At 54.5% G+C, this 20,604-nt stretch overlaps 11 protein-coding genes across 11 annotated transcripts; 5 read left to right on the top strand and 6 right to left on the bottom strand.

Annotated features, from left to right (window-relative positions):
- Positions 1-703: 703 nt before the first annotated feature.
- Positions 704-2,050, top strand: BDZ99DRAFT_514848 (uncharacterized protein; the record flags this gene model as incomplete). The annotated part of the gene is made up of 3 exons (XM_033724916.1): positions 704-1,672; positions 1,722-1,795; positions 1,852-2,050. 3 exons carry the CDS (start codon positions 704-706, stop codon positions 2,048-2,050), a joined length of 1,242 nt encoding a protein of 413 aa, XP_033583215.1.
- A 456-nt stretch (positions 2,051-2,506) lies between these two features.
- On the bottom strand, positions 2,507-3,185 carry BDZ99DRAFT_566095 (uncharacterized protein; the record flags this gene model as incomplete). Its single annotated transcript, XM_033727547.1, has 2 exons — positions 2,913-3,185; positions 2,507-2,857 (listed from the first exon to the last, which is right to left on the bottom strand). Exons 1-2 carry the CDS (start codon positions 3,075-3,077, stop codon positions 2,507-2,509), a joined length of 516 nt encoding a protein of 171 aa, XP_033583214.1. The 5' UTR covers positions 3,078-3,185.
- A 1,097-nt stretch (positions 3,186-4,282) lies between these two features.
- On the bottom strand, positions 4,283-4,855 carry BDZ99DRAFT_131982 (uncharacterized protein). The gene has a single exon (XM_033712622.1). It carries the CDS (start codon positions 4,773-4,775, stop codon positions 4,416-4,418), a length of 360 nt encoding a protein of 119 aa, XP_033583213.1. The 5' UTR covers positions 4,776-4,855; the 3' UTR covers positions 4,283-4,415.
- Positions 4,856-5,584: 729 nt separating this feature from the next.
- BDZ99DRAFT_406859 (uncharacterized protein) lies at positions 5,585-7,134 on the bottom strand. Its single transcript, XM_033716461.1, has 2 exons — positions 6,832-7,134; positions 5,585-6,780 (listed from the first exon to the last, which is right to left on the bottom strand). The coding sequence occupies exons 1-2, from the start codon at positions 7,019-7,021 to the stop codon at positions 5,813-5,815; spliced, it is 1,158 nt and encodes a 385-aa protein (XP_033583212.1). The 5' UTR covers positions 7,022-7,134; the 3' UTR covers positions 5,585-5,812.
- A 579-nt stretch (positions 7,135-7,713) lies between these two features.
- Positions 7,714-9,574, bottom strand: BDZ99DRAFT_458129 (WD40 repeat-like protein). The gene is made up of 5 exons (XM_033718847.1): positions 9,391-9,574; positions 9,179-9,333; positions 8,971-9,130; positions 8,044-8,917; positions 7,714-7,990 (listed from the first exon to the last, which is right to left on the bottom strand). The coding sequence occupies exons 1-5, from the start codon at positions 9,434-9,436 to the stop codon at positions 7,942-7,944; spliced, it is 1,284 nt and encodes a 427-aa protein (XP_033583211.1). The 5' UTR covers positions 9,437-9,574; the 3' UTR covers positions 7,714-7,941.
- Positions 9,575-10,786: 1,212 nt separating this feature from the next.
- Positions 10,787-11,269, top strand: BDZ99DRAFT_484912 (Clavaminate synthase-like protein; the record flags this gene model as incomplete). The annotated part of the gene is made up of 1 exon (XM_033722670.1): positions 10,787-11,269. One exon carries the CDS (start codon positions 10,787-10,789, stop codon positions 11,267-11,269), a length of 483 nt encoding a protein of 160 aa, XP_033583210.1.
- Positions 11,270-11,524: 255 nt separating this feature from the next.
- BDZ99DRAFT_514843 (uncharacterized protein) lies at positions 11,525-12,628 on the bottom strand (the record flags this gene model as incomplete). The annotated part of the gene is made up of 1 exon (XM_033724915.1): positions 11,525-12,628. One exon carries the CDS (start codon positions 12,626-12,628, stop codon positions 11,525-11,527), a length of 1,104 nt encoding a protein of 367 aa, XP_033583209.1.
- Positions 12,629-13,272: 644 nt separating this feature from the next.
- BDZ99DRAFT_376661 (dual specificity protein phosphatase-like protein PPS1) lies at positions 13,273-15,595 on the top strand (the record flags this gene model as incomplete). The annotated part of the gene is made up of 6 exons (XM_033715037.1): positions 13,273-14,008; positions 14,085-14,171; positions 14,223-15,131; positions 15,183-15,303; positions 15,364-15,420; positions 15,472-15,595. 6 exons carry the CDS (start codon positions 13,273-13,275, stop codon positions 15,593-15,595), a joined length of 2,034 nt encoding a protein of 677 aa, XP_033583208.1.
- A 4-nt stretch (positions 15,596-15,599) lies between these two features.
- BDZ99DRAFT_131945 (uncharacterized protein) lies at positions 15,600-16,341 on the top strand. The gene has a single exon (XM_033712621.1). It carries the CDS (start codon positions 15,868-15,870, stop codon positions 16,264-16,266), a length of 399 nt encoding a protein of 132 aa, XP_033583207.1. The 5' UTR covers positions 15,600-15,867; the 3' UTR covers positions 16,267-16,341.
- A 333-nt stretch (positions 16,342-16,674) lies between these two features.
- BDZ99DRAFT_376651 (DNA polymeras-like protein delta subunit 4) lies at positions 16,675-17,366 on the bottom strand (the record flags this gene model as incomplete). The annotated part of the gene is made up of 2 exons (XM_033715036.1): positions 16,675-16,848; positions 16,950-17,366. The coding sequence occupies 2 exons, from the start codon at positions 17,364-17,366 to the stop codon at positions 16,675-16,677; spliced, it is 591 nt and encodes a 196-aa protein (XP_033583206.1).
- An 875-nt stretch (positions 17,367-18,241) lies between these two features.
- BDZ99DRAFT_458126 (uncharacterized protein) lies at positions 18,242-20,427 on the top strand. The gene is made up of 3 exons (XM_033718846.1): positions 18,242-19,111; positions 19,164-20,181; positions 20,237-20,427. Exons 1-3 carry the CDS (start codon positions 18,425-18,427, stop codon positions 20,353-20,355), a joined length of 1,824 nt encoding a protein of 607 aa, XP_033583205.1. The 5' UTR covers positions 18,242-18,424; the 3' UTR covers positions 20,356-20,427.
- Positions 20,428-20,604: the final 177 nt, after the last annotated feature.

Below are 20,604 nucleotides of genomic sequence, written 5' to 3'. Positions count from 1 at the left end.
CAGCATGGGGCCCATGGCAACCAACCGCGGATCCTCCCTCCCCAGCAGCGCGCTTCGACGCTGGCACAAGGCTCTATGCAGGGGCCAGAGCACATGGGGCGATTGCGGCTAAGTTGGCGGAGCAGCGGCTTGGCGCAATCTGGCACACCCCCCCCATCCGGTGCCATTCTGTCGGGTCGCGCTATGACATGCCGCCAGGGCATGGCTCCAGGATGCTCCAGGCCGCCGCCAGCATTCTCTCCGCTCCCTCGCGCGCTCCGCTCTGCGTCTGCGCGACATGTCTGCTAACCTGGCGCAGCCTCACTTCACTGGGTCCCTTCGAGAACGGAGGCCGGTCGCTTTGGCGCTGCCGCCCGGCGTGCCACCACCATGCACTTGTCATTTCCGAGTCTGCCTCGTCCCAGCTTCCTAACGTCTTTCTGCAGTCTGCTGCCACCACACCGCCGCACCAATTGTAAAAATACATGAAGCATGTCCATCTACTGAGGCTATTCTCCAATGCCGTTGCTTTATAGTTCGGTCTGTGACTCCAAGCATTCTCCTCCCTCGCCATCCATCCCGCTGCACCCTCCCGTTGTATAAATCCGCTTGCTGCCAGCCCACATTCGTTCGACTAGTACCTACTTGCCGCTTCGTCCTGCACCCCGGCACCACACCTCGCTTGGCGTCCATCCAACTACTCATCCCGTACATCTCCAACACCATGGACTCCACCCATCCCTCACCCTCCTTACACCCCCATTTCCGACAGTCCATGAAGGCACCAACCCTGGGCCAGTCGCCCAGCTATCCCTCTCCAGCACGAAGTGACTCGGCTGTCAATTACTCTCCAGACGGGCTCGGGCTATACAACTACTCGATAACACTCCCGGTAGGCCAACCTCAGAACGCCTCGACGCTGTATCCTCCCTCGCCTCAGCCTACCGAGGCCTGGAATCCTCACATGAGTAGCAGCACGTCTCCTCTAATGCCAGAGGTTTTAGCAGATCAGTGGCCCAGTCTATACGATCCACCCGTCACTCGTTCGCCTCTTTCTTGGAACCAGGCCTTTTCATATCCTCCTCCTGGGCTTGTTGACCCCAACCGTTCTCCCGGCCTCCGGGCACACCACCACTACTCGCACCGATCTTCCGTGTCATCTTCGAACGAGACGTCGATGTATTCAAGAGCCGGTTCCGAGGCGGTATTCACGCCCAACGTCAAGCTTGAAGCGCCCCACGATTGGCTCGACGATGGAGACGTTTCTCCTCACGGCGTCCTTCGTCAGCAGCCGTTGACGGTCTCCCCAGATCGGCTGTCAAACAATGCCTTGTATCGCTACGATTACGGCTCGCCAACACTCCAGATGATGGATTCGGAGGCCGCAGCAGAGTCTGCTAAGATGGAAGATAGGAACAGCAGAAGCGCGCCGCCTGAGAGGCGAAGGAGCTCGGGCAGAAGAGAACATTTCGCCGATCGTAGCAGCCGCATGAGAATCAGGCGGAATCCTACGACACCGCAGAACGCAAACTACGCCTGCGAGATCTGCCACAAGCTGTTCCAACGCAGTTACAACCACAAGGCCCACATGACGACGCACGATCCGTTGAGGGAGCATCCCCACAAGTGCCCATATCCCAACTGCCAACGAGGGTTCGTTAGGAAGACGGACTTGTCGAGGCACGAGCAGAGCGTAAGTGTACTTCCTGATCCCACGCGAGCGTTACTGAAACCGAACGCAGGTGCATGTGAAGACAAAGAACTTCAAGTGTGCTGCATGCGAGGCCCACTTTGCCCGAAGGGATACGCTCCGAAGGTTCGTTATTCTCCCACGACATCAATGATGAGGCTCAAGGCTAACTCTGGGACCAGACATGAAGAGGACGGGTGCCCGAGACGCTTCGAGGTTGGACAGCACAACTTAATCCCTCTACGCACGGCGACATCGCGATCTGCCGGAAGCCCGGACGGACCGGCCACCGTACGCCAAGAGTACGACAGCCCCGCAGACTCGTCGCCTGCAGGCCAACCCACACCACTCTTCAAGACCGAAGACTTTTCGCGACTATAGACGGACAGGTAGGGCTCGTTGGGCGTGGTTCACTGGGGCACTGAGAAGAGGGGGAGCGCGTCAGGCGGGCGGACATGCAAGGCGGCATGGACCGCGGGAAAGCAGACACATTTGATTTACACAGCATGTGGGCGGCCATTGTCGGGCGGCAGTACCGATCGTGCGATACCATTGGCGGCATTCCGGAGTTAGCAGGCAACGGTGCATTTGGAGTTGGCGGGTCAGTTCGGCTGGTTTCTAGAGGTCGCACAAGGCGTCGCTGGATCGCTCCAGCGGCGGCTCATCTTCAATCAAAGTCACTCATTCAGGTTGCGACAAGCTCCCATTCGCGCGAGACTCGTTCCACGGCGGCTTCGGGCTCGTCGTGGGCCGCGGAGCGGCATGGTGGCAAGGAAGGGACGCAAGGGCACGACAGCCATCTTGATTGCTGGACCCGCGAGCCGGGGATTGCAGTAGTTAGCCGCTGGGCTTCGAGATTGGCTCGTGGCGAGCAGCAGCCGCCCTCTGCGCAGTCTTGACGGGGCCCGCATGCGCTGATGCGACGAGGTGATACCCGCTGTGGCCGGCGCTGGCCAGTCCAGGCAGGTCGACCCGCGTCAACGGCAGCCGTTGATTGCAGCTATCTTCGCTGCTTGTGAGGGTGGGGCGACAAGTGCCGTGGTTGGAGCAGCGTTCGATGTTGCGCATGGTGGTCGCCGGCGTTGTCGCAGGCGTGCTGAGGGCCTCAGGGTTTAAGCGCCAGCCCCTCCTCTCGCGGCCCGTCTTGTTTCGAGCCGGACTGCCCTGCGCCGTCTGCAGACCCTCGCCCTCGCAGCCGAATCAGCGCTTAAGTGAAGCGCTGTGTGCTGGCTTGCTGCTGCACCTCCAGAGAATCGACACATTTGCCTCTGCTGCCTAACCCCGTCTCTCGGGACCTCTCCCACTCGCCTGCCCTTCCGCGCGGTCTGCGCTCTCCGCCAGCTGAGGTCGAGATGCTGTCGCCTGACTTTGCGCTCTGTAGCGTTCCATGCTGCTGGAAACCTGCCATTCTTACCACGGGACAGTCCAGCCACCGGCGGAATCGCCGAGTCGTGGGGGCCGTACGGCCGTTCCTCTTCGTCCAGACGTCGCAGCAGTCTCGGGCTCTCCAGCGCACCCTCGAGGCTGGCCACGATGCATCAATCCCTCCTCGCTGGACGCCGCCGAAGCACATGACCGCACTACGCTGCGGGCGAGTCGGCATGTGCGGACCGGTCCTCCAGTTCGTTGCGGATCGGGGCGTCCGGGCGTGATGCTCGATGCCCGCCCTCTTCCACGCCTCCCCTTCCTCGCCGGGTGAAAGTCAATCATGCCGACGACGAATAGGGCCGCCAGCCCGACGCCACCAACCAAACGGGTCCACAGCACGCTCCAAAGCTAGGCAAAACGTGTCCGAGGCGCCTGCTGCGTGCCCACGACTCTCGCAAGGGAACACAGCTCACGCCATCCACGTAACCGTGCAGGCCGTTGCGCATCATGGCCTGTCTCATATCTATCCTCTTCAAGCCGCCGACCCAGCATCGGCGAGCGCTGACTTGGCCTCGACGGCCTCAGAGTTGCTACCGGCCGCCCCGAAAAAAAGAGCATCTGTGGTATGCGACCTGTCAAATTCGCGGTACAGCCTCTTAGCTTAGGCGATGATCCTCCGCTACCAGTAACATTGGCGGGACATGACAGCTGTCCGAGGTGGGTGGCCAGCAATCCAAACTCGTAGGCCGGCTCATGCCCAAGACCCGCACTCGCTCTCGCAATTGAATTTTCTTTGATTGGTTCGGGCCACGATAATCGACAGATGCAGGAAGCCTCATAGGCTTGGCATCCTCGGTCAGTCACGAAAGTCCTTCAAACGATCTAGGAAGCTCCGTTTAGCCACCTCATCAATGAAACTATTGGATCTAGGGGTACTGCCAAATGACGGATCTGTGGGGTACTGCGGAGGTGTACGACTTCGCAGCAATCGAAACTGAATCCAAACGGGGAATTTATTTTAAATGCAATCTGTCGTCGGTGTGCTTGTTATCATCATGGGCATCTCAAGAACTAACACGACTGATGAGACGCAAGAGAAACGAACTTCATCATCTTGAAACACTCGGCAATGGCATTCGGCCTTCTTAAAGAGAAAGAGACGGGTACATACATACATACCAAGCACGTGACACGTCGCTCTAAATTTAAATCAATACCATATAGCATCACAAGCATGAGCGGACAGAACAACATACACACAGATTTATGACCGGTGGCCGAGCTCAATCTACAATCCCGCTCAGCCATCCTTTCTGTGCTTCGTACCCTCCTCGGAGCTATATTTACACCTAAGGCTGTGCACTCGACTCCGCGGAGCTCACGTGATAGCACGTGATCTCCCAGAGGTCGTCCCCTCGCTCTGACACCAACACCGCTCACAACAACACTTACTCACATCTCCACCCCCCGACCAGAACGCTTCGTCCTCAGCCCCAAATCCCACCAAGCCTCCACCCCCATAAGGCTGACACCAACTCGTGGGGATGCAAGGTGCACCCCCAAACACCTGGCCCGTGACCCCAGCACAACCCCCAGGATCGCCAGGACCCGGCGTCGCCCGTGCATTGCAGCTTACACGCCCGACCCGCCGTGTCAGCCGCCGGCCGCGCGCCAATTCGCCTCTCCCTCGTCTCTCTCGGCTGCCGGCGTCTCCCAGCGCTTGCAAAACGCGGCCCATGCACTCTGGCGCCGGTTCCTTGGGGCTGGGCGGCAACCTTGGGATCGCAGGCGCGTCGTTAGCGTGGCTTTAGTTCGACGTCGGGTGGTGGTTTGTATGGGGGGTTTCGCGGGATAGATTGGGCAATAACCAAAGCGCGGAAAGAGGGCGGATGGGTTTTTTATGGTTTTTGGGCGGGAGGAGATGGATTTGGGCATTTTAGGGATTTGATTTGGGTGGGTTTTGGGGGTTTGGTTGAGAGGTGGTTGGTGGGTTTGAGGTGGGTGAGGGATGGACGGGTTGGTGTTTTGGCGTTTTGGGCCACGACGGTTGTTTGGGGCGCTCTTTCGGGGTGTTGTATCTTGGGTCTGGCATGTAATTTGGATACTCGACTTTTATAATGCGAAAATTCTGCCTCTATCGTGGAGCTTGGCGCTCCTGACTGGTTGCACTGCTCGTAGACTTCACCTTCAACATAATCGTATTGGTGACCTCTTCAAAACAAACTGAAACTCTAGTGATGCTATCTAGAGACTGTTCAGAAGTGGATGCAAAGTATCCGCGCTTTTCAGGACCGATACCGCGCTCACTCTTGTGCAATATAGCTTAGCCGCTAACAAGAACAGACAGCTATCACTTTACGATCATAGAGCGTGCCTGAGAGATGAAGATACACACAAAGCTTGCTACTATTCCCTGTTGTGCTCTTCTTGAGGTGTTAAAGAGCTGTTGTTAACACTATGGTAGTACGTGGCTATCTAATATGGTGGCGAGCGTTCTAGACACAAGAAGACACGACAAGTCACAAACATTAGAGACTTAGGCAATCTCCTAGGAGCAGAGGAGCAATGCTCGGTTGTGTTACATTTGATTTTATACATAAACCCTCCGGCAATAGCAAATATCTAGTTAGCCAAAGGCCTCACTGTCGAGATTTTATCTAGGAGTTTTTGACCGTTAATACCGGTTGTATGGCCAGTTCTTCTGTTTTCTCATGACCAATGTCATGACTTCGTTATCGTACTTCATGTTTCATATCATCTTTCGGTCTTGTCCCCCTATATAAAGTCTCCGTCCCCATAGCCGCCAAATGGGTTCGGCGGTCTCCCTCCCAATCCACCTCCTCCAGGGAATCGAGGCCCGCCCATTCCGCCTCTTCCATCTCGAGGCGCACCTCCAGGGCCGGTGGGATCATACCGCGCGCCCGGCGGAGCCATGGGATCATATCCGCCTCCAATACCGCCCCTCCCCCCGAACATCGGATCATCGAACGTCGGATGCATTCCGCCGCCGCCAGCTCCCGGTCGTGGCAACCCACCGCCAAAGTGCGGCCGTAGTGGGTCATTCGGTCCTAAACCTTGTGGGTAAAGGTCATTGTCCCCAAGATTGGGGAAGCGGCCGCCGGGGACGCCATAGCCGCGCGCTGGCCGATTGATTTCATACTCATCCTCGAAGCCGGGTATTGGGTCTGGAAGTGGACCGCGGCGCGGAGGTACGGCTAGAGGGTCGTTGAAAGGATATGGTCGTGCTGGAGGAGGTTGGAGAGGGTCATCTCGAAGCGGGTCGTATTGAGGCGCTTGGGGCTGGCGGGGAGGCGGCGAACGGCGCTGGTTATTGCCCGAAGCAGATGCGGCCTCTGTGTATTCTTCGTATCCGTCTTTATTCAGTCCTGGCGCTAGCTTTTGGATTACGCTGATCTTAAGCAGGGCACCAAGGTCGCCGAGGCGGCCGACGGAGATGAAGACGTCTTGCAGGGTTTGTGATATGCTTTCCGTGGACGCGTCTGAGGGAAAGGCTGTGGATGGGATTGACGATTCGGACACATAGTCTTTCACCGTCACCTCGAAGGTAGTTGTCTTATCTGCGCCGATGGCCATGGCCAGGACGACGGCTTTGCTGCCTAGTCGGCTCACTTTGACAAGGTATTCCATCGAGGATTGTGCGTGCTTGTATCGGAAGGCATAGGAGGAAGTGGCGTTCCATTCCGAAGGAAGCGGCTCTGGATCTTGGGCATCTGAAGCGGTGTCTGCGGGTGGATTAGCATGGCGATGCAGCTTAACAGCATTGGAGGGCATACCTATCCGATGATCCTCGCCGAGACCGATCAGCCTGAAGCCTACAGCTATCATGCCGGCATGCACGGCGAGCGCGATAGCATCCCAGGGGTTCTTCAGAGGCGGTGACGCGCCCTTAGGCAGACTCGCGGCCATGAAGACGGCTAGCGAGCCGGCGGCAAGCGGGTTGCCGGTGGTGTTTTCCTGGACCATGGCGGCCGGTTTCCCTTGCTAGTATTGACGGTGTAGGGGCTATGGATCGAGCGGTGTGAAGATATGTTCAGGTCGATGTTGAGGGTGTTATGGATGAGCAGTGGAGACAGAAATTATGCAGCTTAAGATCGTGAATGGAGCTCGAGCTACGCGGGGCTGAGCACAGGCAACAAGCGTGGCGTCATGCCTTTCTAAGGCCCGTGCTAAAATGCCCACGTTTGTGCTAATGGGTTACTTCCCTTCCATTACGCAGCCAGCCCACCCTTTGCTGTCAATTCACCACACTCTGATTGGCTAGGATCGGCAGCCCGACACCTCCTCCGAGAGCTCTATACCTCAATCTGCTTCTAGCTGTAAACTATAGAGTAAGTTTCTGAAGACTCATAGCAAGGTCAGGCCAGCGTAGCTCAGTCAACAACTCAATCATGGTGTGCCGGCGGTTGCTTAGGTCATTATTAAACAAAGAATAGTTAGCTCAACACCAAGTCTAGCGGCATAGAGGCTCGCGATAACTTCGTAAGGTCTAGATCAATGAGACTTCAGATTCTCAACTTCCGAGGTGTCGGCCCGTTGATTCTGGCCAATCTGACTGCGGTGAATTGACAGCAAAGGGTGGGCTGGCCGTGCAGCAGAAGGGAGGTAGCTTATTCGCACAAACGCGGGCATTTAAGCACCGGGCTTGCAGAACAGTATACGTCAAGTCGAGATTGCCATGCAATTGATGAACTACCTAGGTACCAAAGTGGCCCAATATACCCAATGTCGATGTCTCGCCGGACGATGCGAAGCACTTAATAATGACCTGACGCCAGAAATGCTACTACAACCACTCCAATGAGCCCCTAACCGAACAAAAGTACTTGAAAGAGTACCCGTGTTCCACACTTACGCCAATGTAGCACCGCAAAACCCTCGAGCGTTTACTCTTCGACCAGAGAGCGTCCCAGTTGGTCGTTCTGCTCGAGAACCCTAAGTCGTATTAATATGAGTGTATTCCTTGACACCTGGAATCTAAGACTTACGAGAACTGCTTCACGAGACTGCCTTCGCCTCCCTTTTCCAGATCCACGTTGAAAACGAAGAAGTTTCCTTCATTCGTGACCACCATTATCTGTGGTCCGCTATTGTTTAGAGCAACGACTGTCTTCACAGGTCCGGAAGACGGTGCAATCTGAGACCGGGGGATCTTCACCCATGCAAAATCCCGTGACGGCTCCCACATCTCTGTGACGGTACTGGGCAGGTACCCACCAACGGTCGCTGCGAACGTCTTGCCGACGTTCTGAGACGTCCGACGGATCATGCTGGCGAAGGTGGGGTTCAGCGGCTTCCTATCCGGTATCGAAGCTTCCGTGCTTTCACCGTACGTTGACGTCTCTCTTGTTTCCTCGCTGCTCGGGCTGGTGCTGCGGTCTCGAGAGATTGATGGTGGTCGCATCTGAGAGGACATGCTGTTGCGTCGGCCAGCACCTGGAGCTGAGAGTCGGAAAATGTGAACGGTTTCCGTCGCTGACGATACGCAGAGAAGTGTCGATGTGGAGTTGAACGACATGCTGAAGATTTTAGCAGGCATGGAGCCCCTTCGAAACTGGTACAGCTTTGTCGCGTCTGGTACTGAGAAGACTCGAATGATGGTCCCTTTCTCCGAGGCCGTGGCGAGCAGTGTACCATCGTTGTTCAGCGCTATGCACGATAGCGGTGAATTATGTGCCTCGACTACATTGACTGCCTCCATCTTGGTCGCGTCGAATATCAGGACTTCCCCAGTAGTCGGCGAAACATGGTTGGTAGTTGGAGGGGCATGCGATGGCGGCGCATATCCGGTGGGCCCAGCTTTCATTGGCAGGGGGTACACGAGGTAGTTTGAATCGGAAGAGGCTGACAGCGCGCAAATTGCTAACAAAGTGTGGGTTAGAACAGATTCTACAATGATTGGCGATGCTCCATACCGTCGGGATTGGGAGAGGTATCCGCAGTGTATATCAGCCTCATGTTGGCGATATCGTAGATATATATTTGATCTTCCAAAACAACTACAAGCCGTTTCCGGTTGAGTCTGACGGCAAGCACGCGGGTTGGGAACGTGAGTTCGCAGATAGTGGAATTTCGCTGAGCTGTTAGCCCGCCGATCGCACTATAGGGCCTGTTGTCTGGTACCTTGGTGTTCTGTATCCGCAGAACACGAGGCGACATGATGAGCGCAACGAGAGACGTCGAGAAGAGCTGCTCCACGATAGCGATGTCTCCGTCTTGCGATTCATAATGTTTGCTGAACGGGTCGGTATTGTAGAGCCGGAAGCCTTTGCTGGTACCTGGATGAGACACAAAACGTGTTAGCAGCTACTCGTAGAACAGGCAGAGACACGTACCGACTCCCAACATGCTGTGGTCCTGGTTGAACGTAACGAAGTTCATGGTTGCCATCGTGTTGAGGATTCTGAGCTGTCTAGACCGAGGTGTTGTGGTGGGCGGAAGGTAAGGTGAGCTAGTGGAGAAGTTCGGGGTCACCTCCACTCTGGGCGAGGGTTATGTAGGCGCGACATAAGTTTGGACAGTGAATACAAGCCGGCGATGAGCGGGCGATGCTCTAGGCGGACAGCCTTTGGTGTCGGTAGTTCACCAGCCACAGCAAGTAGTGCAGGTGGGGCATCCCAGTCAGCCTTGAAATCGCAAGCCGAGGGAACCCTGCACCTCGAAACACGGTACTTCGTACAAATTCCTTTTCGCTGGAGCGTGCGCGTTTCAAACTTAATTTGTAAATACTGTGAGTTTGGCCTGGCAATGATATAAGACTACGAGACATGTATAACCGGTGAGATTCGAACCGACTACGAAAAGTAAACCTTGAAGTATCATCCAATGCCAATCGAGTGAAACAAACGTACGAAAAATCTAAAAGCAAAATACCTATCAATCATCACCATAGAGTGATAACAGCAAGCGCGGTCGAAATTCCACTAAGGCTTCTACGGCGCCAAGTCATGACTATCCCGTCGCCTGCTCGTTTGCAGTTTATGATGAACCCTGGACAAAATTGTGGCTGCCCGCACACTAATCGAGCTCCCACTCATACCAACATGCACGACGCCCTCGAAACCACAAACTACAGCAGAATGCCTCAAGATTGAAAGTTTGTGAGCCGTCGACATGACCACTTCGCCATCCACCAGCCTGAGCGACGGCCAGACGAACGACAGCATCGTCAGTAAGAGAAGCGTTGCGAGGCTCTTAGAAGACGAGCAACATCGCACTAAAATTCGTCCGACTCCTACGCATTCAGCACTACCCGATAAAGGAGTTAATGGGTTGACCGTAGAGAAGACGCCTAGGCTAAAAGTAGAGCCTATTCGGCGAGTTCGCCTCACATCCGAGAGCGCATTTAGGGACATTGTAGCAAATCAAGAGCCTCGCGTTCTGGAAGGCTTGGACCTCGGTCCTTGTACCCATCGATGGACCCCAAATTACCTGGAAGAAAAGATTGGCGCTGACCGTTCGGTCATAATACACTCATGCAGGACGGACCGAATGACGTTTCAAACCAAGAACTTTTCGTACGTCAAGAAACCGTTTGGAGAGTTTATAAGAGGAGTTTGCCAGGGAGAAAAATCTTATTTGCGGTCCGTATCAATCAATCAGCCCGGCAAACACCCTACAATGCTGGAGCGAGACTTTCCAGGCATAGCTGGAGACTTCCAGTTACCGGAAGCACTGTCTCCGGTGAGAGAGACTATGCATAGTTCGCCACTACGCGTCTCCGGACCTCTGATGCTCTGGCTGCATTTCGACGTATTGGCTAACGTCCTCTGCCAAATCCGCGGAACGAAAACGCTGCGGCTGTATTCACCAAGCGATGCTATGCATCTGGAGTTTCCTCCAGGAGGCTCAAGCTCAAACATTGACGTCTTCACGCACGACCATCCGCCTCTCGCTTTAACGCATCCGCACGAAGTCTTGCTTAGCCCCGGAGATGTCCTCTTCATACCTCCAATGTGGTCCCATACAGCGCGGCCAACGGCTGGGATGAGTGTTGCTGTCAACGTCTTCTTCCGGAATCTTGAGCAGAAGCATTACGCGATCGGTCGAGACGTGTATGGAAACCGGGACTTGCAGGCATATGAAAGCGGGAGGAAGGACATCGAAAAAATGGCCAAGGCTTTTGAGGGGATGCCGACTGAGATTGCGAAGTTCTATCTGGAGCGGCTGGCCGCGGAGTTGAAGGGCAAGGCCCAGGGGTTTGGGTCAGAATAGGGGCGCAAGACTGCCGCTCGATGCAGGGTCAAGCAATGGCCACACAGGCATGCTGGGCGTAAAAGATGGCACACTCCTCAAGCACTCTGTCTCGCGTGTAGACCTGTTTGCCACTGCTGGGGTGTCTCAGCAAGTTTCCACATAGCCCAAGGCGAAGGGCTTCTATCTCGTTCCGAGTTCTGACTATGAATTGAAGCACCCCAAGCAGTGGCAGACAGGTGTACACAGGAGACAGCTTATTACAGAATTAGAGTGCTACCTCTCCATAGCCCACGCGACAGAGCGAGACCGAGGTCCACTCGACGGATATGTAGAACGTCTCAAGGTAGCCTTTGGATGGTCTCTGCCAGCACGAACTAGAGAAAGGTTCCCGCCATAACCGTCATTCCATGTCTCGGTTCGCACGGAAGCACATATGCATAGCATGCTGCAAGCAAGGTGTATGTTTAGGCCATGCAGGGGCAGGAGGGGCACCACCAAGGGGACCATGTTTTCTCTGATTGGAAGCAGTGCAGGCGACAGACAAAGAGTATATTGAGCAGTGATATCAAATTCCAGGGTGCCTTGGCTCAGGCGAAACATGGAGGGCATAGTGGTTTCATGTGTCTGGCGGCCTCCCTTGCCTTGGGTGATCTGTTTCTGTTCTCGACGGCTGCTGGGGGAACCTCTGTGGTGTAGTGACGAGGCGTGGAGCAGGCGCAGGCGCAGGACATCACGGAAAGCGCAGCAGATCGGGGCTCGTGGTGGTGAGGGCGACACGGGGACGATCTCTACGTCTGGGCCCACTGAATGCTGCCAAAATGTGGGGTAATCTGCTACGCCGCATGCGGCTGGCGTGGTCCACTTGCGTGCTAGCGGCCGTCGAGCGGGGCAATCGGCGCCGTCGTGGAGCCTCGCACGCCTCGCTCCAGGAAAACCCTCGACGCCCGTCTCGCCCGCCAATTCGCGCGATGGCGGGGTTTGAGCGTGCGAATGCGCCAGAATTAGCAACCTTCTGACTTCGCCGCCCTGGAGTGTGCGTGAACGGCGCAGGCTGCAGGGCGCGGTGCCCAGTGTGGCGGTCGGGTTGCGATAAGCCCCAATGCGCTCCCACCCACGGCGAGGCCCTTTGCACCAGGCGCCGTCGTGAACTTGCGGCATCCCGGGGCGCTGCTTAGGTGCTTTCTTAGGCCCCCTAGGTGCAGCGGCCTTGAGCAGCACCACCACTCGGCAGGCCAGCACATCTGCCAAACAGCCCACTGCGCTCGATACGGCTTCGGGTGCTGTCGGGCGGGCTTCCACCAGCCAACCGCCAGTGCAGCGTTCAGCCCATGTTGGCGCTGATACCGTGTGCTTTGCCGGGGCGTTTGGCTGCTGCATCGCTCGCGAATGGCTGCTCGCGGGGACAGAAACCACACACCCAGACGCATTCTACTGTATCACCCTCCGCCCTCCACTCCTCCCCTCCCCCCAAGATGCCCTCCCGAGCCGCCTCAACTCCCTCCTCTGCGCCGCCTGCTGCCCAGTGTGCTGACGCGCTTTGATCTATTGTGCGTACCTTTGTTGTACCCCGCTATCTCCACGCCTCCGCAATCACCTGTCCGACGACCCCCCTCGCACGCTTCATGCTCCCGACGAGACCCTCCAGGAGTAAGAGCACGCCTTCCATCGCCCATTTGTCACAATCATGCTTACTCTCTGCCCAGTTCCAGCGTAATTGGTCGTTGTGTGAACATTTCCGCCTCCGCCGCCTCCGCCAAAACACCACGACTTGCACGAGAAGACGCGACACTGTGTGTTGCGCAGTCACCACTGCAGCCATCTGCCCGCCCCCATATGCGGCGATAACATTGCACGAACCGCCCGTCTGTACCATCCAAGACTGCTCGATTCCTACAGCAGATTCCGCCCCGTTTCTGCACTCCTCCCGGCGGATCTCCCGTCAGACCGAATCCTACCCCTCACCACCTCAAGCCACGCCCACGTCTGCCGCAATGGCTGCTGCCGTAGCCAGGGCGCCGCCCATGCCACGCTCGTCGACGCCACCTCCCCATCTCACTCTGAATACGTCCTCGAGGGGCACCCCGGCCGCCATCCCAAACAAGCACATTCCAATCTGCTCGCCTGGCCCGGCACCATTCAGGGGTCTTGAGACTCCCCCGGCCAGTCCGCCAAAGGACAGCCTCATTGAGACGTCCAGCATCACATACCCGCCGAGCACTCACTGCAGCCTCTACTCTGAAGACCCGCCCGTGTGGATGATCAGTGCACAGAGGCTAGCACAGGCCCTGGAGCACATCTCGACGCAACCACTCCCGAATCCGGAGCAAGTCTTTCCCTGGCTCCACGGTCTGCATGCCGAGAACCAGATCCAGCTCGCCTTCTTCGTCTCGCGCCGGAAGAGCGTCCGCAAGGTGCCCAAGTGCATCCGGGGCATCACAATCGTCAAGACGGGTGGGGATCTCAGCGTCTCTAAGCTGAAGGGTGCCATTGCGCCCGACGAGCTGCTCCAAGGGCGATGCATGTCGGAGGATGCCGGCGCCTTTATTGAGCCGGACCCCAAGGATGGCTTCTCTGTGCGCAACTTCCAGATCCAGGCCTGCAAGATGGCTCTTGTTTCGGATATAATCGTGTATGGAGATGATAAGACGAATCCTGGGGCCACGATTGAGTTGGCTAAGAAAATCTCGCGGGCCCAGCGAGCATATGAGACCAAGAATGGCATTCAGCGGGGGCTCTTCAACACCTTCATGTTGGGCGGTAAGTCTATTTTCTCAGGGATCTAATTCAAGGTATATCCTCTTGTATTCCTAATTGAAACTGACATCTTGGATAGATCATTTCTGTGTCGTCGAGCAAAAGTACCCCGAGCTTGTGGCAGTCGATCCCGAAGGCTGCATGACGGGAAAAGTTATGGACTTCTGTAAGTCTTTGACACAATATCGGGTGAACTCTCTCTGACTAGACGTCGCAGTCTACTGGGAACGATTAGAGATGTGCGAAATGTCAAAAGCGTCCGAGATTAGCAACAACGTTTACCTTGGGCCTACACCCGACGACGCTCTCGAATGCTCATCGTCTCAAGGCTTGGCCATCGACGTGAACATCGAGGCCAGCGACCTTGCCCATGTACCTGATCCTCGGTCCCTCAAGAATCTCAAAATCAGCCTCAAAGACTCCAAGCACGCTCCCTTACACATCGAATTCCCTTCCTCTGGCAGCATCATGCCTCCGACTTGGTCACATGCTGAAGCGGATGGCCTAATGGAGGTGTGCAAGTGGATCTACGAGATTGCGAATCCTCAAGAGGTCAACAAGCCAGAAGAACAGGCTGTCAACGATGGCGATGACATTGAAATGGTAGACATTGCCCGGCCGCAGAAGGTTTTGATTCATTGTACAGATGGGTATACTGAATCGTCTTTACTGGGCTTGGCTTACTTTATGTATGCTGAAGGCCTACCGGTGCACGACGCTTGGGTACAGCTCCACCGAGAGAAAGGGCGCAACTTCTTCGCGTATCCGACCGACGTGGCCCTTTTAACTGCCATTCAGCCACGAATTCTTCAAGAGTCGCCGCGCTGGAAAGAGGACGTCTTCCATATTTCGGAACCACAGTGGCTGTCCCGTATTGACGGAAGCCTACCGAGCAGGATCCTACCGTACATGTACCTGGGCAACCTCGGTCACGCAAACAACCCGGAGCTTCTCAAAGAACTCGGTATCACGCGGATCCTAAGCGTCGGAGAGTCTCTTTCATGGCCGGAAGGCACGAAGAAGAGGCTGAACTGGCCAAGTGAAAACTTCCTTTTCATCGATCGTGTTCAGGATAACGGCGTAGATCCCTTGTGGGACGAATTCGATCGGTGTCTGAGATTCATTGGTACGTCAACATTAATTTAAGTGAAGCCAATTTCATACTTACAACATACAGAGCGCGGTAAGCTGGACGGCACGGCAACACTTGTACATTGCCGAGTTGGCGTATCTCGTTCTGCCACCATCTGCATTGCAGAGGTTATGAACGAGCTGGGTCTATCGTTCCCAAGAGCATAGTAAGTTCTCCCGTGTCCTTTACCAAATCCATTGGGCATCTTAACTAACGGTAATTGTAGCTGTTTTGTTCGGGCCAGGCGCCTAAACGTCATTATTCAGCCTCATCTCCGATTTACGTAAGTTATGTCAGTCCCGCCCGGCGAGTCCACTGTACTGACGCAGTACAGATATGAACTCCTAAAATGGGAAGAGTTCCAGCGTGAGAAGCGCAATGAGCCTCTCCGCCGCGAACTCGAATGGGCCACGATCGCCCGTGAGATTGCACTAATGAACAAACCGTATTCACGATGAGAAGAGCAGCGACAGAAAGAGCCAGCAGCTCTCCCGAACTTACCAGCTCTTCCTTCGAACACCTCTCTCTACACACGCGTACGAGATACGCACACGTGCCTCTGAGCCTTTATGACATTTTTTGACGCTTTTACGACTGAAACTTATTGACCATACGACGGCATGGGATTGTTACACACGGCACCATACGAAACCAGGAGCTCTTCTTGAACTTCTTTTCTTGGGCTTCTTAGCCTGGATATGGCTTCTTTTCCTGGATTTTCAGGCGTTTTATGGCCTTCCGAGCCTTCGACATGATGTTCTGGTTTTCCATCTCGGCTGGACCTATGAGATCTTCTCAAGCGGGATCGAAATCGATCTCGACGGCGAATGCGGCGACTCGCATTTGTAATACGTGGACCAGGGGGTTCTGGATACTCGATGCATTCAGTTGTTCGTTCTATGTGTGTATTTTTTTGAACTTTACTTTCTTCGTGGCCGGGGTGCCTGGAATTGGCCTGGGGCTTGGGGACGGGATTCCTCTCGGGATGAGGGGTTTCCTATGTTTCTGCACTCCTAATTTTTCTGGGATGACTGTGTCCACTAGCGCGTGTGTGGGACTAGCTGGTGTGCTACTACTTTCTTATGAGATTCAGACCGGGATTCTGGCGTTGGTGTTTGGAAATTTTTGAGGAGGCTAGGTGCTATGGGTGACACAGATGCCAATGCTGGGGAGTTATTTTTCGCAGACGTATGGCGCTTAGCGATCTCGACTCACGCTTGGAGCTGCTGCTTTACTTGTGCGGCTGCGAGCGAGGGACCGGTGATCGTTGTGTGTAGGGTTAGAAATGGCACGATGTTTCTTGGGAGCTGAAAAGACGAGTTGAATGGGTACTTGATTTGTGCCGTGAGATCTCGCATGTTCTGCTGTGACTACACCAAAAACCTACCCGCACAGATTGACGCTTTAAATGACCAAGATCATTCCTTCTGCTCAAACGCCGAACTCCGCAACTCAGCATATTCTCAATGACATAAAAGCAAGTAGTTTGGAAATTGAAACGCCATGAGTAACCCTGGAAGGAAATTCTCCGTTCTAATCATGCCTCATCCCCGAACCGTGAATTCATCAGCTCGTCTACATACGCCCGCTGCGCGCCGGCATTGTTATCGTCCTGCTCCATAAGCAGCACGGCGAGGACTTCGATAGGCGGGTGTAGGTTAAGACGGTTCGCGCGATTCCAGCGTTTTAGGCGGGAATTGCCGATTGCGGGCTACATTTGCAGAACGTTAGCAATCATCCTCTAAACAACTCATCCACCCCACTCCGTCACAAAAATCCCAAGTGAAGAGAAACGAGAAAGCGAAAACCTACCCCATACGCCGCACACATATCCCACTCCCGCAACACCTTCTCATGCAGGCCCAACTCCTCCTGATGCACGCGCGGCGCCAGCCGCCCCTTCTCCTTCGCCGCCCAGTACTTCTTTATCCGCGCCTCGGATACCTTGCGCGCTTCCCTCTCGGCATTTAGTTGCGCTGCGGGCTTCACGGGCGCTGGGATCTCGGCGACGGTTTGCTGGATGATGGTAGGGGCGTCGGGCTCGATCTCAGAGATATCAGAGGCCTCGGGTTTCGTCGAGGCATTGAGGATGTCGTCGACCTTCAGGTGCGACTTTGCGCTGCGGGGGCCGGTGGTGGGCTTGGTGACTTTGTTGATGGTGCCGTGGAAGGCGAGGGTGGATTGCGCGGGGGCGCGGGGGCCGGCGGAGGTGCGGCGTTTCGGGGGCATGGCTGTGGGAGTTGTAGATATTGGCGGGTGGGGAGTTGTGGTATAGTAGCGAGGGCGCAGTGGTGAAGGAATGGAGTGAGGTTGGAAGATGGGCGCAGGGATGGGACGATGGGTGGTGATGTCGTTGCCATGGGGAAAGTTGGCGGCGCGCTAGTTTGGAGGAAAGCGAGAAGGGGTGACGCGAGGGCACGGTGGCACGTGGGATTTTTCGACTTCGGTTTTTTTGTCTCACTCCATTGTTTTCTGGGTCTTGTTATTGGAATTCGACATGTTTATTTGTTGCTTTTCTGTTTGGTGTTGGTAAGATATGATGAACTATACCTTGAAACCGCGTGCTACCTACACCAATCTATAAAGCCTTGGATAATGTCCTATGAAAATTATGCGGCGACCACAGAAGTTCCAAAGCAGGCACCGATTACATTAAGAAATTTTTGACGTTCCTCGCGAGACATGGTAGAACATTCATCGGACAACCCAGAAAATAGTGGATAGATGTACACTGGCACTGCGGAATTATCGGTAGACTTGCATTGAGTATCCAAGCGTATATTGCAGCTCTATCTTGCGCGTACCTTTTTGCAACTCAACTAACACTCTCAAATCCCCTCGTGAATGATGCCCACTCCTCTTGGTTACTTCCGCCTTTCATGCTCGCGAGTCACTTCCCTTGTCCACATACCTTATATCCCCATGAGAGAATACGAGCCCCGAAAAGTAGGGCATTAATCCGTGCCCCACAATAGGATCTACGTAGAAAGCTTTCAAGATTGAGCTCAATTGAGCATATTAGTCATCCCTTCTCTACACGACCAGTCGAAACATATCTGAAGCTACCAGCCGTTTCTCGGAGTACGAGGCAGATACGTAAGGATATGGGGTGAGAGTTTTCTTTTGTGGGTCACATATCAGCCCTAATATATGAAGGTAGGGCGCCCTAGAAGATCCAATCAAGCATAAGTAATTGGCATCTACATGTGTGTTCCACAGCGCTCGTCTTTTATATATACCCCTCCTTTTTGCAGACTTGTAATTCAAATCAATTGCGTTTGTTCCTCATGGCAGTCAATATCACCAACCTCCCCCTCTCAGACCCTCTCTGTGCCAATGATACCTGCCTAGCCTACAAAGCCGGCCATGCAGCTTCACAGGCGCAAATATCATGGGCGTCTCAGTTCGAATACGGCCACTACACCACCTGGTACTACATCATCATCCTAGGACTCGCGACGCTCATATACGGTTATCGTCTGATACGAAACCAAAATCCTCACAAGCCAGTTCTCCAGGATGAACCTATATCTATACGATACAAAGCGCTAGCACTTGCGCGCTCACTACACTACCGGCGATTTTCAGGCCGTTTCAGCGATGCGCTTGGGCTACCTTCGTTCGGGATACTCGCATTTTTGCTATTAATGGTGGCATTCTTGGTCATCTTGACGTTCGTAGAGCGGCCGTATTATCGCCTTCATCGAGGCTTTGGGTCGCCTCCTTTGGCGGTTAGAACTGGATTGATGGCGATAGCTCTGACGCCAATCATCGTCGCTTTGGCAGGGAAGGCGAACATCATAACGCTAATGACAGGTATCAGCCACGAGAAGTTGAACGTGGTGCATAGGTGGGTGTCGTATATGTGCTTGTTCCTAAGCATCGTGCACACAGTGCCGTTCATCGTGGCGCCATTGAAGGATGGAGGAGCCAAGGCTTTGCATGCGCAGTACTACAAGACTGGCGGTATGGAGGTAAGCTAATTCAACTTGAAATACAAGAGAATGGATACTCATGAGAAGTCAGTACACAGGCACACCACCCTTCGTTATACTCGTTGCTATCGTCCTGTTCTCGATACCTTACATCCGCCAGTACTTCTATAACTTCTTCTATAAGTTCCACCTAGGGCTAGCAATAGTCTATCTGGGGCTCATGTTCTGGCACGCAGCTCAAGAAATGGACTCGTGGGCATATCTGTGGGCCACTCTGGCGGTATGGGGGGCGTCGATCCTTGCTCGCGTTTTCGTGAGGAACCAGCAGATGAATATCCAAAGACAGTGGCTTAGTGGGTGGCCTGCAACTATCAAAGCTGTGGGAGGCGATATGACTCGGGTCGAAGTATTTGCACCGAGAGACTTCCACTGGACGGCCGGTCAACATTGCTTCTTGCGCTTTCCTAGCTTGGCGAAGCTTCAAAATCACCCTTTTACGATTGCCTCTATCCCATATACTGCCAGCGAGAAGGCCTCAGTCGATGGCCAAGCCTTGACCTTCTACATAAGATCATATCGTGGATTGACCAGCCAGCTTCTTGCTGCTACGAAGAGCGATATCGATCCGAAACCCTCCAGGATTTGGGTGGATGGCCCGTATGGCGGCGTCGCTGAGAAAATACACGTCCAGTACGGCTCAGCGATATTTGTCGCGGGGGGTGGTGGCATTACCGCGTGTTTACCTTGGCTGCTCCACACGGCTAGATCAATGGCAGAAGGCGTTGCGAACGTACGAACCGTGACTCTCGTGTGGGTGGTTCGCGAGGAAGAACATCTGCGATGGATCTCGGAGGAGCTGTCAGTACTTCAGGACATGTTGTCTGAGGGAGGCCTTCGCCTTCGCTTCTATGTCACCGAGGGAGGAGACACTGAGACACGCGCAGAGCTGAGTTCGTCTGATAAAGCCAGTGATGCCAAGGTGAAAAGCGATGCGGGACCGACTTCTTCTACGCCATCAACAGCCAATTTGAGCACCCATCACATCGGCAGGCCTCTCTTGGGTACTTTATTGCCCACGTTGGTGACTGGTCGCCGCGTTGTGATTCTAGGTAAGCTCTGCTCAGTACGCAGGGAAGAAAGTTGAAGTACTAATGCGTAGAAAAGGATGTGGACCGGAAAGCATGAAGACTGATATTTCTAACGCCGTAGCAGGACTTCAAAGCAGGGTGATGAAAGGAGAGTCAGAGGTGGTCTCATTACATACCGAAACGTTTGGCTGGTGATAGAATGAGAGGATTGGAGAAGACAGTGTGGAGATGAAAAATGGAGGGATACTTTCTAGATAAAATAGCATGATCTAAAGCATTATTTGCGAAAAGATCTGCAAGCAACCCCAACTGGCGTTCATGAAGCGATAAGTGCGTTTCTATGAGATTTCATTTGCAAAAGTTTGAGGGACGCGTGAGGTTCGTGACGAAGGTGTAGTGTGATGAAATATGCGCAGTGCAGTATTTTACGTACCGCCCGAGAAA

The sequence above is a fragment of the Mytilinidion resinicola genome (genome assembly GCF_010093595.1).
Source record: "Mytilinidion resinicola strain CBS 304.34 unplaced genomic scaffold BDZ99scaffold_2, whole genome shotgun sequence".
Lineage (NCBI taxonomy): Eukaryota > Fungi > Ascomycota > Dothideomycetes > Mytilinidiales > Mytilinidiaceae > Mytilinidion > Mytilinidion resinicola.
Note: the sequence above shows the minus strand (reverse complement) of the source record. Positions and strands in the feature narration are given on the sequence as shown.